Here is a 15,440-nt window from a genome sequence, read left to right on the forward strand (position 1 = left end):
AAATATAACTTTTTAAACAAAAGTTTCAAACAAAACCTGCGAATGTTGAAGCAGATCACACTTTATGACCTGTGAATCGCAAATCCGTAAATAGCAGGGTCCGTGTGTGTGTGTGTGTGTGTGTGTGTGTGTGTGTGTGTGTGTGTGTGTGTGTGTGTGTGTGTGTGTGTGTGTGTGTGTGTGTGTGTGTGTGTGTGTGTGTGTGTGTGTGTGTGTGTGTGTCCACCTCTGTAAAAGATTGAAGTTCCTCTGGGACATCATCTAGTTTCTAGTATCTAGACTCGAGACGCACCTAAACCTTTCACAGAATAATCCGGAAACTGCTTAGAGTTTTTCCCACAACCGCCTCTCATCTCCTTGAAGCTTTGCAGGATAGATTTGTGAAATTCCCTGGTTAGAGGACCATTACCTACTGATCTCCCACCAGGAATGTTTAGTTGTTCACTGAATCACCGTAACACCTACCCGATCATCAAGACCACTTTTCTGCTCGGACCCAAAATCAATATTAAAAATCACACACCATTTCAATTTCATCTTTGTGAATTTTATCTCCAGAATCATGTGCACTCTCTGCAATAATATTGACTTTGAAACCGTGTAAATACTTCCGTGATCATCCCGGTGGTCACTTCCGTGAACATTTGCTCTGTACAAACCAACAACATGGAACTCTCCAAGTCGGTTGCTTGATACTTCAATCCTCCCAGACATATGTTCAGTCAAATCACAGTCTTTGGTATTTTTCTCCATTTCAGCACCACGGAGAGTCTCAAGTGCAAATAGCAAAGGCTTATCTTCAGGATCGGCATGTTGGCTCCCCACGGGATCAATGAACGCTTTTCATTCACTTTGACCTCCCGTCTCTTTCAACTTTTCAATCCTTTCCCGCTCTCTCTGTTTTAACCCTTTTATTTTAATTTATTTCATCTTACCAATCTTTCCTCTTCTCTTTTTTTTTTCTTTTCTTTTTTTTTTTTTCCTTCTCACTCTCCTTCACTCTTTTTCTCCTTTCTCCTGCCCTCATTTTCCTCTTTTCTTTCCTCTTCCACACCTTTCTTTCTCCTATATCAATCTTTTGAATTTTAATTATTATTATTATTATTATTATTATTTATTTTTCAATTTTTATTTACAATTCTATTATTTTTTAATATTTTATTTGTATCTTTTTTTTTTAAGTTGCCCTAGTTTATCAACTGTCCTTCTGTCACTTCTTTCCTTCGTATTATTTTCACTTTTCTCATAGTCCCAGTCACCTTGACTTTTAACCCCTGGACCTGCCCTTCTTCTCAAAATCAGTCATTGTCACACCCACGTGTTGCTTGACCCCTAACCCTGCCCTGACTGTCTCCCACCCTATATTAACCCTCATCCCTATCCCATCTCTCTCTATCTCATCTCGCTCTCTCGCTCCGACAAAGGGATAACGCTACAAACTGCAGCTTCGGTTTGCTTCTCACTGCTGTTAACATACCTCAATGAACATCCTGTTGACATATATTACACCCTCTAACAGTGTATGGCAATGAAACAAATCATGGTGATTACCGCATGTTTTATAAACAAGCATCACCCGTCATGCAGCCACATCGCCCTCTGCATTACCAGCTAGACAGATAGGATTTGCAGTTGGGAAACCAAATTCCACTTTGTTGGAGGATACATTCGCTCTCACGACCTGTAGCAACCCTGAGAACGTTCAAGTTTATTTGTGTCGAGGTCTCTGAGAAAAATACGGTGGATTCGCGCATTCATTACAATAACCCCAGCAAGAGCAATTGGGCTTCCATTCCTTCTGGCTTGGAAGGATAATTATTCAATCATCGCTGAAATTAATTCTGTATGGTAGACTATGTTGGCCTTTTGACGAATTGCAAGGACATTCATAAAACGTACACGCGTGATGTTTTTTTATATATATATATATGATGCGAGAAATATAGATTAATTATAAACACTTGGGCAAAAGTTTGCTTTGTCTTCCAAATGCTGGAATTCTGGCCGTTAATGTCCATCATTGAAGACCTTTGACTTCACGCCGTTACGTACAATTGTATGTTGGCAGAGCACGATGCATGATGGAGCATCCTATAACAGACGCAGGTTCTTAGCTTTTTAGTTGGAAGACTGAACTCTTATTATGGAAGGAACAGCATAAGCTCCAGATACTCTTTTTTTTTTTGTATGCCTTGTCAAGGCTCGTATGAGAGCTAACACACAACACACAGCAAAGGGGGCATGAGACAAGAAGGGGTGGGAGTGGGAAGGACAAAACAGTGGGGAACAGAGACATTAGGAGATCTGTGGAAGGGAGAGGGATGGGGCAGGGAACACGGGGTATACAAGATAGACATTACAGGGACTTTCAGGAAGGAAAGCAGGGAATTTGAAGGAGGTGGGTTTGGGGTGGAGGTGGAGGTGGATTAATGGTGGTAGAAAAAATCGAAGATTTGGATGGGGGATGATAAGAGGTGGTAGTGAACAGCTGTTTTGAAGGCCTGGAGGGAAGAATGGGATTGAACAGAGTGAGGGAGTTTATTCCAAAGGTGGGAGAAAAGAGGAATTAAAGAGTGAAGGTGAGCAGTGATTCATGATTTTGGTAGTTTTAGCAAAAGGGGGTTGTTGGCGGACGTTGAGCGCCCTGCGGAAATATTGTAGGGACATATCACAGACAGAGCAGGGGGAACGAGACCGGAGAGGAAACGGTAGAAGACAGAAAGACCACCGACCTGCCTGTGGTGAGAGACCCAAAGACTCAGCCTCATCGCGGGAGATGCCAATGATCCGAAATGCCTTGGTTTCCACAGCATGAAGCCGAGAAAGGTGGGAGGCAGGAGCACCAGCCCAGAGGGGAGAGCAGTACTCCATCAGGCTGCGAACGAAAGCTTTGTATGTGGTCAGGAGCTCAGGTGGGCCGAGGAAGGACTTTGCACGACGGAGGATTCCCAGTCAGTGACTGGCTTTGGAGGCCAGGTTGGCAATGTAAACCCTCAACAAGGTTGGAACCTTACCCTCAACAGAATATTTTTTCATTTTAAAAATAACCATGATTGATCAAATTGTGCATTACAGTTACGGAATCACGTAAAGCTTGAACACACACACACACACACACACACACACACACACACACACACACACACACACACACACACACACACACACACACACACACACACACACACACACACACACACACACAACGTACTTATCTTGTGTGGTGAAATGAAATGTCGAATGGCATTGTGTATCCTAGAACAAGCCTGGAAGCATGACGATGCTCATATATCATTTGATTAGTGCAAGTCAGTAATAACCCCAAATTGCCATTTTTTTTCAGGGGGTTGGGGGGGGGGGGTGAGGATGCACACAAGGGAACGTGAGCACAACCAAGCACACTTATACATGTAACTGATGCTCTGTGTACTCACCCTTTACTTTATAGACCTTGTAACGACACTATCCTTTTAAATACTGTATAAAATAGTGTTGTTTCATGTACGACTTTAATTTACGAGTCAAATCGCTAATAAGTGGATCGGTTGTGGATGTGGATTCGTTTACATTGAGAAACAAGTGCAGTATATAATACAGTATAATGTATGCCCTCACCCCCACCCCTTTATTCCCCTGCAAAAGGATAAAAATGCCAAGATGGGTGAAAAAAATTCTCAAAACTTGATGGAATCGAATGCAACTTTCACAGGCACAACTTCAGGGTGCCTTCATTAATCCCTGAAAGTTTCAGCTTCCTTGGTCCAATCCTTTCAGAGGAGTAGATGAAATGTGCAACATACATGCGTACGATGTTTACGTGAGATTATTGGGGGGAAATATGTTTATTTGGCAATTAATTTCGCGTTTAACCCTCATCCTACCAACATATTTTACCACCGAATCTTACCGAATGGAGTGTTTTTGGACCCCAACTCAAAAACCACTCAATTTCACTAAATCTGCCTAAAAGTTTCACATCAATGACTAAACATGGTGTTTTATTGATAAAGTCAAACGTAAGAAAAATTAATCTAAAATCTAAAATTAACCTTCCACTGGGGACCTTTATGACCCCAACTCTGAATCACGAAATTTTATTCCAATCTGCTGAAGTTTCACATCAATGAGGAAACTTAATTATTTTGATTGGATGATGTTTCAGTGACAAAGTAAACAAACATAAACAAGTCGTGCTTCAATAAATTTATGACCATTATCAATTAGCATCATGTGATGTACTGTATCTATGATCTCATATTCCATGAGTCGGCCCTAATGTGATATTTGTCACTTTTTTGATGACATAATCGCATTGCAGTTTGAACCCACCATCTTTGCCATTTAATTTATTTACTAGCATAACCCGCGCTCTGCGCGACATGTTGGGGTGGGTGTGTTTAAGAAAGGAACTGATGCAGAGTATCAGTCGTAATTTTACTTTAATGCAGTAAGTGGAATACAATGTTCAAAGTCCTTGATACACAATGTTTTGGGTTATAGCATTGTCATTGTGGAACCCTTGTTTTGTAGTGGGTATAATTTGCACCGTAATGTCCGAGAACCGACGTGATCGTGAGAAGGCACGCGGTGGCGGTGTGGTGGGCGGATCACAGCTGAAGACGGCAGTGCTGCCACGTATAGGTGGGAAGCTAAAGACGGCAGGTGCGCTGCCACCTCCACCTATACTTCAGACACAACAACAACCAAAGGACACAAAGCCAAATGCAGTAACTGTTTTTAGCATGATTTCACTGTTTCAGAACCATTTTATTTACTTTTTTTGTACCATGCACCTCATATGGTCTTTGAGATAATGTAAGCCGAATATCACATTACTCGAGCGCAGAACAAAGTCGAAGATAGCGCGACACGAAACCACAAACTCGGCAATAATATATAAGATTCAATCATTCCGCAACCCGTTGTGCTGTCCGGCTGCAGTGCAGCGATTCTTCGACTTACGTTGGCCCATCAGATTGCCATTTTGAATTCAATGTATACTCCAATGTGCCTGGTGTTGGCTTCATGGTTAGGGTGGTGGGCTTGGGATCCAAGGATCCTGAGTTCAAATCCCCCTGGGCTGTTGAATTAATACCAGGTGGGGTTGACTCTGCCCATCATCCTTATGAGGTGGGCAAAATGAGTGCCAGCTTGCTGGTATCCTGCGTCGGAGTGGCGACCCGTCCAGGATTGTACCCAATAGCCAAGGAGACTGCTTAAGCAGCACCAATGCTCTGCACAGAGGATGGTCCCAATGGATGGTATACTCCAATGTTCAACAGAGATACAGGTTGATCCGTCAGGTGATTTACGTATAACTATCAGTCGTGATCGGATCACCAATGGCCAACCGTGCATACTTAAGCAGACAGCAATAATAGGTTAATCTGTATTGTGTGTGGATATAACATTTTTCAGTACCCTCATGTTAATGATGAGTAATTTCACAGCATGACGGAGCGATTGTGAGTGCTCAGTGAAGTTACGAAACACTTCGGTGATAAACTAGATATAAAGGTTGCTTGGTAAATGTACTAATCGCAGCCACGACCCGACGCACGCACAATAATGGTTTCGCGTTTAATACTGGTAAGAGGAAGGGGGAGCGCACGACCTCTAGTGAACGATTGCAGAACAATTTGACCGTCATTTTGAAACGTGCCGCTTTACCGATTATTTATCCGTCAGTGATTCGTTCGCTTTGATGGAACAGCCTGTTTTGCATTCCACTTAGTGCTTGCCTTTCAGGTCTAAACCCTCACGTATCTTGCATGATAAGTTACACTCGCCGTGGTTCGCGTGACGCAAGTTCGAACAATTCCGTACATGCTCTGCGACATTCTTCGGTATACCAATTAATGAGCGTGACCAATGAGCCAACAACCATTCTGCTAGTTTCTTGGTGATTGAATCACTTTGTACCATTAGTTTAAATTGGTCGTATATGGTATTTCTCATCCGTTTTTGGGATTCTGATATTCAGCAGGAGGTAGCTGGTTCCCAAGTTAAAAGGTTGAAGTGGATGTTTCTTTTTATAATCGGATCATGTCTCCGTCTCTTTCGGGGATATATGGATTGCGTCTCCTTGCTTTGCCCTGGGCCGGCAGGGGAGGTGGGTGGGGTGGGTGGTGCGTTGGGCATATATCATTTGTCCTCTCAATGTAGCACATTTTGGTGCCCAGTGATTAAGGTCAGTCACTCGGGAAACACAATACAGGCAGTACTTCCCGTAAGAGACCTGGATATACGAGGGCTTTTTATTTATTTATTTATTTTGCTCGTTGTCATGATTGCTTGGAATCCTGACACTTGTAAATGATTGCGATTATAATTGTCGTACATGTTTTGCGTCGAGTAAACCGCAGCAGAAGAAATCGAAGAAATCATACATGGCATGAGAGTTTCGACCAGGATAAATAACCCTGTGCAGCGTGCGTCATCGTGACGCTGCTCATAGCTCACTCGACATTTGTTCATCTCAAAGGAACAAGCTCAGATGCTCTCTGTACAGCACGGACATCGATGATTGTGCTCGTAAATAATTTTCGGCGGCATGAGTGAAACCTTTTGATCAGTCGCACTCAATGGTGCAGGATATAATTTGTGTGGAATTATTTATAAAATTTGAATTTAAATATTTTATATGTATAACTAGGGTGCGGGCTGGCAGGATGGCTTAGAGGTACGCACACTCACCTCCAACCTGTTCGAATCCCGACCCAGCTATAAGCTGGTCCACCCCGGTGTTTCACGGGCAGGGTGATTCATCAATGTGTGTGCCGTCCCTCTGATGCGCATCAAACTGGCGTCCCGTCTGCCGGCGTTAATGGTTGATGTTGAAGATCCCACTTTGTTTTTTTTGTAAAGAGTAGGTGAGCTATTGCCGGCATCTTTGTGAAATTACCAATTCCTGCCTTAACTTCTGCTGAGGAGGCAATGGCAAACCACCCAGTATAACCCTTGCCAAGAAACTGCTGCTGCGGCACCGACGCTCTGCAAAGAGGATGTTACATCAGAATCGGTCTTGGGTGCAAAGTGTTTTTGGCTCATTCTCCAGCTTTGATCATAAAATCAATACTTTTGTCTTTCAAAGCATGGACTGTCTTTCCCCATAAAACCAACGTTTTTCAGTCACCTGTCTCAACCATAATGTTTCCAAGCTATTCTCAACAGCTACTCATGAGGTTGCACATCTATTCTGATGCCTATAACAATGGGTTGAGCAATGTTTTTAAAAGTTTCTTTGTTGGAGCGCCGAGGCTCATGGAAGAGCGAGGTAGATCTGACACTGCGACAAACATCACGGGAATGAACGAATGGGAAAAGAGGAAAGGGAGGAGAGGAAACTCTGAAACTATCAAGTAAGATGGTTGGGTGAGGAAAGGTTCATCGTCATCGTCATCATCATCATCATCATCATCATCATCATCATCATCATCATCATCATCATCACGAGCAAACTTGGGTACACCTTTCGATTGCTTGCCACTCGATTTTACTTGATTTGCTACACGAGCAGTCGCAACTCCCGCTGGTGTGGTACTCACACCGGAAATCGAACCCAGGCCACATAGGTGTAAACCAGGTTTCCTGACCACGAGACCATGTGGGTAGGAAAGGTTAGTGTGTGTGTGTGTGTGTGTGTGTGTGTGTGTGTGTGTGTGTGTGTGTGTGTGTGTGTGTGTGTGTGTGTGTCTGTCTGTCTGTCTGTCTGTCTGTCTGTCTGTCTGTCTGTCTGTCTGTCTGTCTGTCTGTCTGTCTGTCTGTCTGTCTGTCTGTCTGTCTGTCTGTCTGTCTGTCTGTCTGTCTGTCTGTCTGTCTGTCTGTCTGTCTGTCTGTCTGTCTGTCTGTCTGTCTGTCTGTCTGTCTGTCTGTCTGTCTGTCTGTCTGTCTGTCTGTCTGTCTGTCTGTCTGTCTGTCTGTCTGTCTGTCTGTCTGTCTGTCTGTCTGTCTGTCTGTCTGTCTGTCTGTCTGTCTGTCTGTCTGTCTGTCTGTCTGTCTGTCTGTCTGTCTGTCTGTCTGTCTGTCTGTCTGTCTGTCTGTCCGTCCGTCCGTCCGTCCATCCTCCATAACTCCAAAACTATAAAACCCTGCAGCCTGAAACTTTGCATGCATACTAAGAAAACTCCAATGAAGTGCAAGAGTGAAAATTAGCTGTTTGGGTTAATTAAAACACCCCTTTTGAACATAATTAACAGCTTTATTTAATTATATCTTTCATACGATCCTTGGCCACCTCGCTGTCTGGGGTCTTAAGGCGTATCCTGGGTATCCTCGTTGGGGTTTGACTTGGAACAGGCTGCAACAATTTCTCCATGATAAAGTTTTTTTTGTTTGTTTTTTTTTTCACTTTCATCACTCATATTAATTATCGAATGCCTGTTCATCATAGCTACAAATTGCTGTTTACATTGAAATGCTTATAAACGCCTGGAGACGTCAACATTCGTTGCTTTAGTTCATTTACGCACATGCAATCACCACGCGTATCTCTTAAATTAAGGAGAATTACAAAATTTAAGCTCCAGAATCGAGCTTACAAGAAGTTCTGACTCCGAGAAAAGTGTTTGTTTGTCTAATTCGGACATACTTGACATTTCCGGTGTCTCCGGGAGGTGTATGTTTAGTATATTGGAAGGTGATTGCCAATTACTTGCCAAGGGAGCCGTTTCTTATCAACCGTTTCGTTGGAGTGCTTAAGCCAGCGCTCTGCAATATTCGCACTGTCACTGATTACTGTATATAGATCGACTTGAACAAAATTCAGCGCTACTCACCTGCGTTGGCCACATGTTGTTCTGCGGTGCAACAGGCAGTGGCTGCCTCGCTGAAAATGTGGAATTTTATTTTACACGACGTTATATGACCCGTCACTTCTGCATTGCTGGATACAAGTAAAAATTAGAAGGGTACTTGGTAGAGTGTATACCTCTGCCACGGAATGCCTGATCCACGAGAACATATCGGGCCCAATCAATAGATTTTTGAAATATCAGGCTATGTATCGTTTTTGGCCCAATCTCTCACTACCCAACCTGTCCATCCAGTTTCCTCCGAATCTGTCCACAACTTTTTGAGATATCCTGTACACAAACAGACAGACAGAGAGAAAGAGGTGAAAACATAACCTCCTTCACCTTCGGTGGCGGAGGTAATTAGACGTTTCGCTTTTAAAAGCTTCTTCAAATATTTTGTGCATTGCGTGGTAAAGCCACTTGGCATGTTCTTCAATATTCAATTGTGATGCCATGGTTCTACATTGGAGGTAGGAAGGCAAAATAAATTATATTGTTGTGGATTTTCGCCCGTCCGGCGTGCGGGTGACCGCCTTTAGCTCAATTGCGGTCGCGCGCGCCCACCGAACAAGCAATCTAGTCGCAGCTTTCGGATCAACGCCGAAACCCAGCTACGGGTGTTGTTAACCACACCATAAACCAGCCAACTCTTCTGTCCACGCGCTACAGGGTCGATCGCCAAATTGTCGATGTACCTAATTATTCACGCAGACAGAAATGCCGGGAGTTTACACCTCAACGGAGCCTGCACGAAAACGAGCCGCTTTAAGCAGCTCGTTCCGTTTGCGATTGCCGAGCGGTTTTAAATCGCCAAGCCCCGTCGGACCAGATGTACGTTTTATCGGCTATTAATCAGCTAGCTAATTATTCCGAACGCAATTATGGCAGTCAATGGAGGAAGGGACGCAACGAGCAGGTGACATTCAAAAATGGGGAACATTTATTTGCACACGTAAGCAATGCAATGAATGGGGGTAGGGGACAAGACACGAGTAAAAACCTACAGCTGATATCTATTTATTACGTACATGCACTTGATCAGTTCTACTTGGTAGACAAGGTGCTACAGACTTTCATGCAAAAACCCCAGAAAAGAAAGATAGAACCGGACTCGTAAGCTTTAAATGTTCCTCGAAGCTGGGATGACCGGAGGAGCTCCGCGAAGCCGGGCAGGTTACCTTGTCGCCCTTGAGGTGACTCGATGGGTCTTTTGGTCGGCAACCCTCCGTATGTCTCTGTTCACCGGGGGGTGTCACCAAACGCGTCAGTTGCTTAAGCGGCTCGAGCAGCTTGGCGGGCGGCCCTCCTCGGTCGCTTGGCCTTCCCCGCGGCCTGATCGATTGGGCCTGGCCGACGACGCTTCAGAGGAGCGAACGGGCCTTGCTCTTTTTAGAGTTGATGCTCTTTAAGAGCCTGCTCACTCCTCAGCGTCGCTCGACCGACTTCGGGCCCGATCGCTCGGACCGTTACGTAGTTTGCTGGCGACTTCTCTCCGGCTGGCGACTTCTCCCGTCTCCAACTCAACTGCCGGCTTCTCCCGTCTCCCAACTCCACTGCTGACTCCAACGGCCCAGCCCAACTCTCCTCTCAACTCCACTCGACTGCCTCCACCGACCAACAACGACCAGCCACGACCAACATCGACCAACAACACTCTCGGCGTTGAAACGCGCCTTTTTATAGCCCCAAGGGGAGGGGTCGCTCTGGGCTTCATCGCCCAAAATCGGCGCCCTCCCTCCTTTCACCTTTGAACCTTCACCCCTGGCTGGCTCCGCCCCTTTCGTCGTTCTGATCCGATCTCGCCGTCAAACGCGGCCGTGTTTGAAATCACTTTGCCGCTGTCGAGGATGCCATCGTGTTTGTTTGTGGAGATGTTGGTAAAGAGATATTGTTGTTGGTGAAAAGATGGCGGTGTTGTGGAGATGCTGGTGAGGAGAAGTTGGCGGCCGTGGAGAAGGTGGTGAGGAGACGATGGCGGCTGTGGAGAAGGTGGTGAGGAGATGTTGGCGGTTGTGGAGAAGGTGGTGAGGAGACGATGGCGGCTGTGGAGAAGGTGGTGAGGAGAAGTTGGCGGTTGTGGAGAAGGTGGTGAAGAGATGTTGGCGGTTGTGGAGAAGGTGGTGAAGAGATGATTGTTTAAAATAAAGATAGAAAAGAATAACACTCCCTCAAGATTCACATCCCGTTATACATCGGTGGGGAAATCTAACCTGGACACACACTTATCGACATAACTGATCTTCGGGGAACCTGAATGGTGATCTGTGAATTTCCACAACCGTAACAATACGATCACAATGAGAAAAAAATATTTTCAGTTCTGAAGTGAAGAATCGCCACATCATGGCAGGAAAGCTGAGAGGTATGCATGCTCACTCTGTGTAGCCTGGATTTGATTCCCAACCCAGCTCTAAACTGTCCTCCTGGTGTTTCACAGGCCGGGTGATTCATCACTGTGTGTCGTCTCTCGGATAGACAATAAACTGGGTGTCACATCTGCTGGAATCCCTCACCCCTCTCCTTCCAAACCCTACTCCCTCCCTCCCACCCCTATCCCTCTCTCTCTCTCCCAACCCTCCCCCTGGTCCACCACCTTCCCCCCTGTTGAGGGGACTGCAGCATGTACAAATCAGATTCTGAGCTGACCGGTGGGGGGCAAAGGACGCTGCATGTACAAGCCGTTGGTTTTGAATGCTCCCGCCCCAGGTGTGTGTGTGTGTGTGTGTGTGTGTGTGTGTGTGTGTGTGTGTGTGTGTGTGTGTGTGTGTGTGTGTGTGTGTGTGTGTGTGTGTGTGTGTGTGTCTCGTTGATTGGTAGCGACATATGAGGGTTTCAGAATGTGAAATGGAGTCCTCCCAGGGAAGGCTCAAAGCATCCACCTTCATTTCAGTAAGGGGGTCACAATGCATGGACCAAGCTGTAAAGTTTTCTGTTCTCAAAGTTTTGTGCCAAGGGCTCTCTTAAGGATCGTCGCTGAGACCCGGACAGCTTCCAAATGGAGTTGGTTTGTTATAATACTCCCAGAGATGTTTTTTAGCTCACCTGTAAAGTAGATCCGAGAAGCTTGTGGGATGGCGCATCATCCGTCTGTCCGTCCACAAATACTTGCAACTTCTCAGAAAAACTACACGTACGATTTCAATGAAATTTGACCACAACCTTCATCACCCATGATGGCATTAAAAAGAAAGGGGTCTGAAGGGGTCTACAGAGGGAGTTACGGCAGGGGGGGAGTAGGTTGCCCCCCCCCCAAAGAGGTATTTGCCTTCTCAAACGATACACACAATTCCGATGAAACTTCACAACAACCTTCATCACCCATGACGTACCAAAGTTTGTTCATGACTTGAGAAAAATCGGGCTCTAAGGAGGTTTAAGGTAGTTACCCCCCAAAATATGTATTTGCTTTCTTCTCAGAAACTACACACACAATTCCGATGAAACTTGACTCCCATCTTCACCACCCATGATGTACCAAAGTTTGTTCAGGACATTAAAAAAAAATTGGGTTCTCAGGGGTTCTACAGGGGTGTTGCCCCCCAAAATATGTATTTGCTTTCTTTTCTGAAGCCACACACACAATTTTGATGAAACTTTACCACAACCTTCATCACCCGTGATGTTCCAAGGTTTGTTCACGGGATTTTTTTTTAAATCCATAGGTATTTACTTTCTTCTCTGTTATATATTTTGTGGTTCATCCATGCCTACCAGTGGTAGCCTGATTATTTTATCCAGCCACTACCAGGTGAGCGCCCAGGGGTATTGCCTCGATGTTTAATATCTCTGTGAGGTTCTTTGTCATCCTTCCTGTAGGTCCAGTTATCACTGTTAAAACTTTGACATTCTTCAGCTTACAGGATTTTCTCACTTCATTCTTGAGGTTTTGGTCATTTTCTTGATTTCTGCATCATTTCGTCCAAAATCACTGGTGTTATCATCGCAATCAGCAATGCCTTTTCCTATTTTTTTTTTGTACCTAAGTATGATACCTGGTCGCAACGCTTTGTTTTCGATGTTCACGCTCAATGGATCATTAGTTCGTACGTGAGCGGTAGGTACTTCCATGTTTTCAGTGATTACTTTTGGTTCATGGTGCCACATTTTCTGGAACTGGTTCATCAAAGTTTTTGCAGATGTGCCAGCGGATTACATTATAAACCCTGTTGTGTCATCGTGTGTACAGCTGTTCTGACATGAGTGAGTGTGTGTGTGTGTGTGTGTGTGTGTGTGTGTGTGTGTGTGTGTGTGTGTGTGTGTGTGTGTGTGTGTGTGTGTGTGTGTGTGTGTGTGTGTGTGTGTGTGTGTGTGTGTTCAGTTATTAAGCATAACATATCATTCTCTTTACTAACCCCACCTCCACCCCTCACCTTTCTCTCCTCTTTTTTTTCATTCCCTCTCACTCTCACTCTCTCACACACACACACACACACACACACACACACACACACACCCTCCTCGCACCGCTCCCTCCCACAGTGTATAGTAACGTTTGGTGAGGCATAGCTCTCCCCACCTCCCCCTCCCCCAGTCCTCGCTCTTTACCACTTCCTAGCTTCACCTACCTCCTGTCTCCTTTCTATCGCCTCCCTGTTCTCCCCCCCCACCCCCACCCCCTTAATACCCACATCAGTGAAGCGACGGGTTGTATTTGCTTGTCGGGATAATGAAGATCACGGGTCAGAATTAGGGTTCACTTTATGGTGGTGCAGTACTTGCTAGAAGTCCTGGAGGGAAGAGTGAGATGGAACAGCCTCTGGAAGATGGTTCTATAGACGGAAGAAACGATGAATAAAGAGTTGAGATGTGCAGTCAGCCTGGATTTTGGAAGGTTAAGCAGGAGAGGTTTACTGGAAGAACGTGTGCATCCCGGAGTTGCCGGGGAGGGTCGGAGGACTGAGAGAGCAGAGGGAGCAATGTTGGAGAATAGACGGTCGAAAAATTGAAAAGGTAAAATGTATGTTTGTCCCAAGTTTGGTCTTTTTACTCTTATTAATCCTTGTCAAAAATTTAGAGATTTTAGGCCATATGGCACCTTACCACCGAATTGTTCTGGTTAATGATAAAATGCAGAAGGCTAGTTTTCATCCTCATTGTAAATAAATTGCGGTACCCATTAAGCTAGTAACGTTTGACTGCAGCTTTACTTGCTCGGTTAAAAAAAAAAAAAATTGTCTTTCTCAAAGCCCAAGGACTTGAAAAGGTGTTGCCAACAGCTGTCTTTTTGTACTTGTGGTGTCATCCAAAATAAACAGTACCAGAACAAAGTACTCACTGAGAATTGGCTGTATTTAAACGGCAGCTGTGATGCACACGGCTGACCTGACTGTGGACTATTTTTCTTCATTTATTTGGTTTGTACACGTTCTTTTAGCAACTCTTTCCCCTGAAGGGTCATTGGCAGGTGCTGTCGTTGGATGTTGGGCAAGGGTGGGGTGCAGTTTATGTTTATGCTGTTTTATGGGAGGAGGCCTTTGGTAGCAAGATCGGTTGCTTTGCTGTTTACTATCATTTGCTGTTATCGGCTTTAAGCTTATGAGCGATAGTTGAAGCCACTAAAGATGGACTTTTTGTTTTCCCTTTACTTAATAAAACTTGTAAATTAATCGGTTTTAAAACGATTAATCTGATTTTTCCACACCTATGGTGCCAAACCTTATCTATCTATTTTATTGCACTATAATCGTTTTCTTTGATCAATAATCATGTTACAAATAAAAGGTAATGAAGCTGTTTTACATGTTTCTGAGCCAGGTTATTGCCTTCGCCCCCAAAGGTGGACGGAGGCTGTGTTTTCACCCCTGTCGACCTATGTGTGTGTCTGTGAGCAGGATATCTCAAAACGTTATGGACGAAACTTGGTGGACAAGTTTGGTGTGTGACGAAGCCGCGTTGATTAAAATCTTGTCGAAGATCCAGATCCGGTATTTCACCATTGGGAGACGGGGCCAAGATGATATATATATAGTGTGATTTTTCAAAAAAGTTGTGGCCGGATTATGACAAAACTTGGTGGATGAGTTGGGTAAGTGACAAGAACAAGCCGATTCGATTTTGGTTAATGTCCGGATGCAGGTCCACTGGTCCAGCCTATCATTGGGATACAAAACGTAAGCTGTTTAGCCTGGCAGAGGTATGTGCTCTACCGAGTGCTGTACTAGTTGGCCTTGTTTTCATGCTATAGTGTTCAAAAACTGTTAACCGTAAACGGCTCAACCAAGTTAATTTATTTGCAAAGCAGCTGTCATGTGATCGTTTTTGTAATGTAATATGCAAATAATGATATTGGCAACAAACCAACTTTGAGGAAACTGATATTCTCAGTACTTTGAAGTGTTTTGTGTTTCGAACAATTTGCAAACTCAAAACGTATCAGAACTCTCGCAAAATAATTTGGATATTTCCTTAAAACAAGAATTCCTACCAGAATAAGATCTCTTGATTCATGGCCATTTCAATGTAATGTAAAGGAATCGCTACTGGGATCTTGAAACTATGACTGTGCTGCATTATTATTCGAGCAAACTTCATGCGAACTTCCTCTTGCTGGTATTTTATTTTGATACTTTTAATACGGTGTTGTACGAGTTTTAAAACACAAACAAACTGGTTATCCAGTATATAATGTGAAGCGTGATATCTGTC

General features: G+C 44.4%; 1 protein-coding gene across 3 annotated transcripts in view; it reads left to right on the top strand.

Annotated features, from left to right (window-relative positions):
* Positions 1–15,440, top strand: part of PINX1 (PIN2 (TERF1) interacting telomerase inhibitor 1) — a 215,578-nt gene that overhangs the window by 190,534 nt on the left and 9,604 nt on the right. The window contains exon 7 of one of the 3 annotated variants that reach the window (XM_085870415.1): positions 2,811–3,001. The exons of the other annotated variants lie outside the window; for them this stretch is intronic. Coding sequence (XP_085726541.1) covers positions 2,811–3,001 — 191 coding nt within the window. The remainder of the gene's footprint in view (positions 1–2,810; positions 3,002–15,440) is intronic. 3 annotated transcript variants of the gene reach the window in all.

Source organism: Eptatretus burgeri, chromosome 1, assembly GCF_056783735.1.
Source record: "Eptatretus burgeri isolate ZD-2024b chromosome 1, Ebu_testis_v1, whole genome shotgun sequence".
Classification (NCBI taxonomy): domain Eukaryota; kingdom Metazoa; phylum Chordata; class Myxini; order Myxiniformes; family Myxinidae; genus Eptatretus; species Eptatretus burgeri.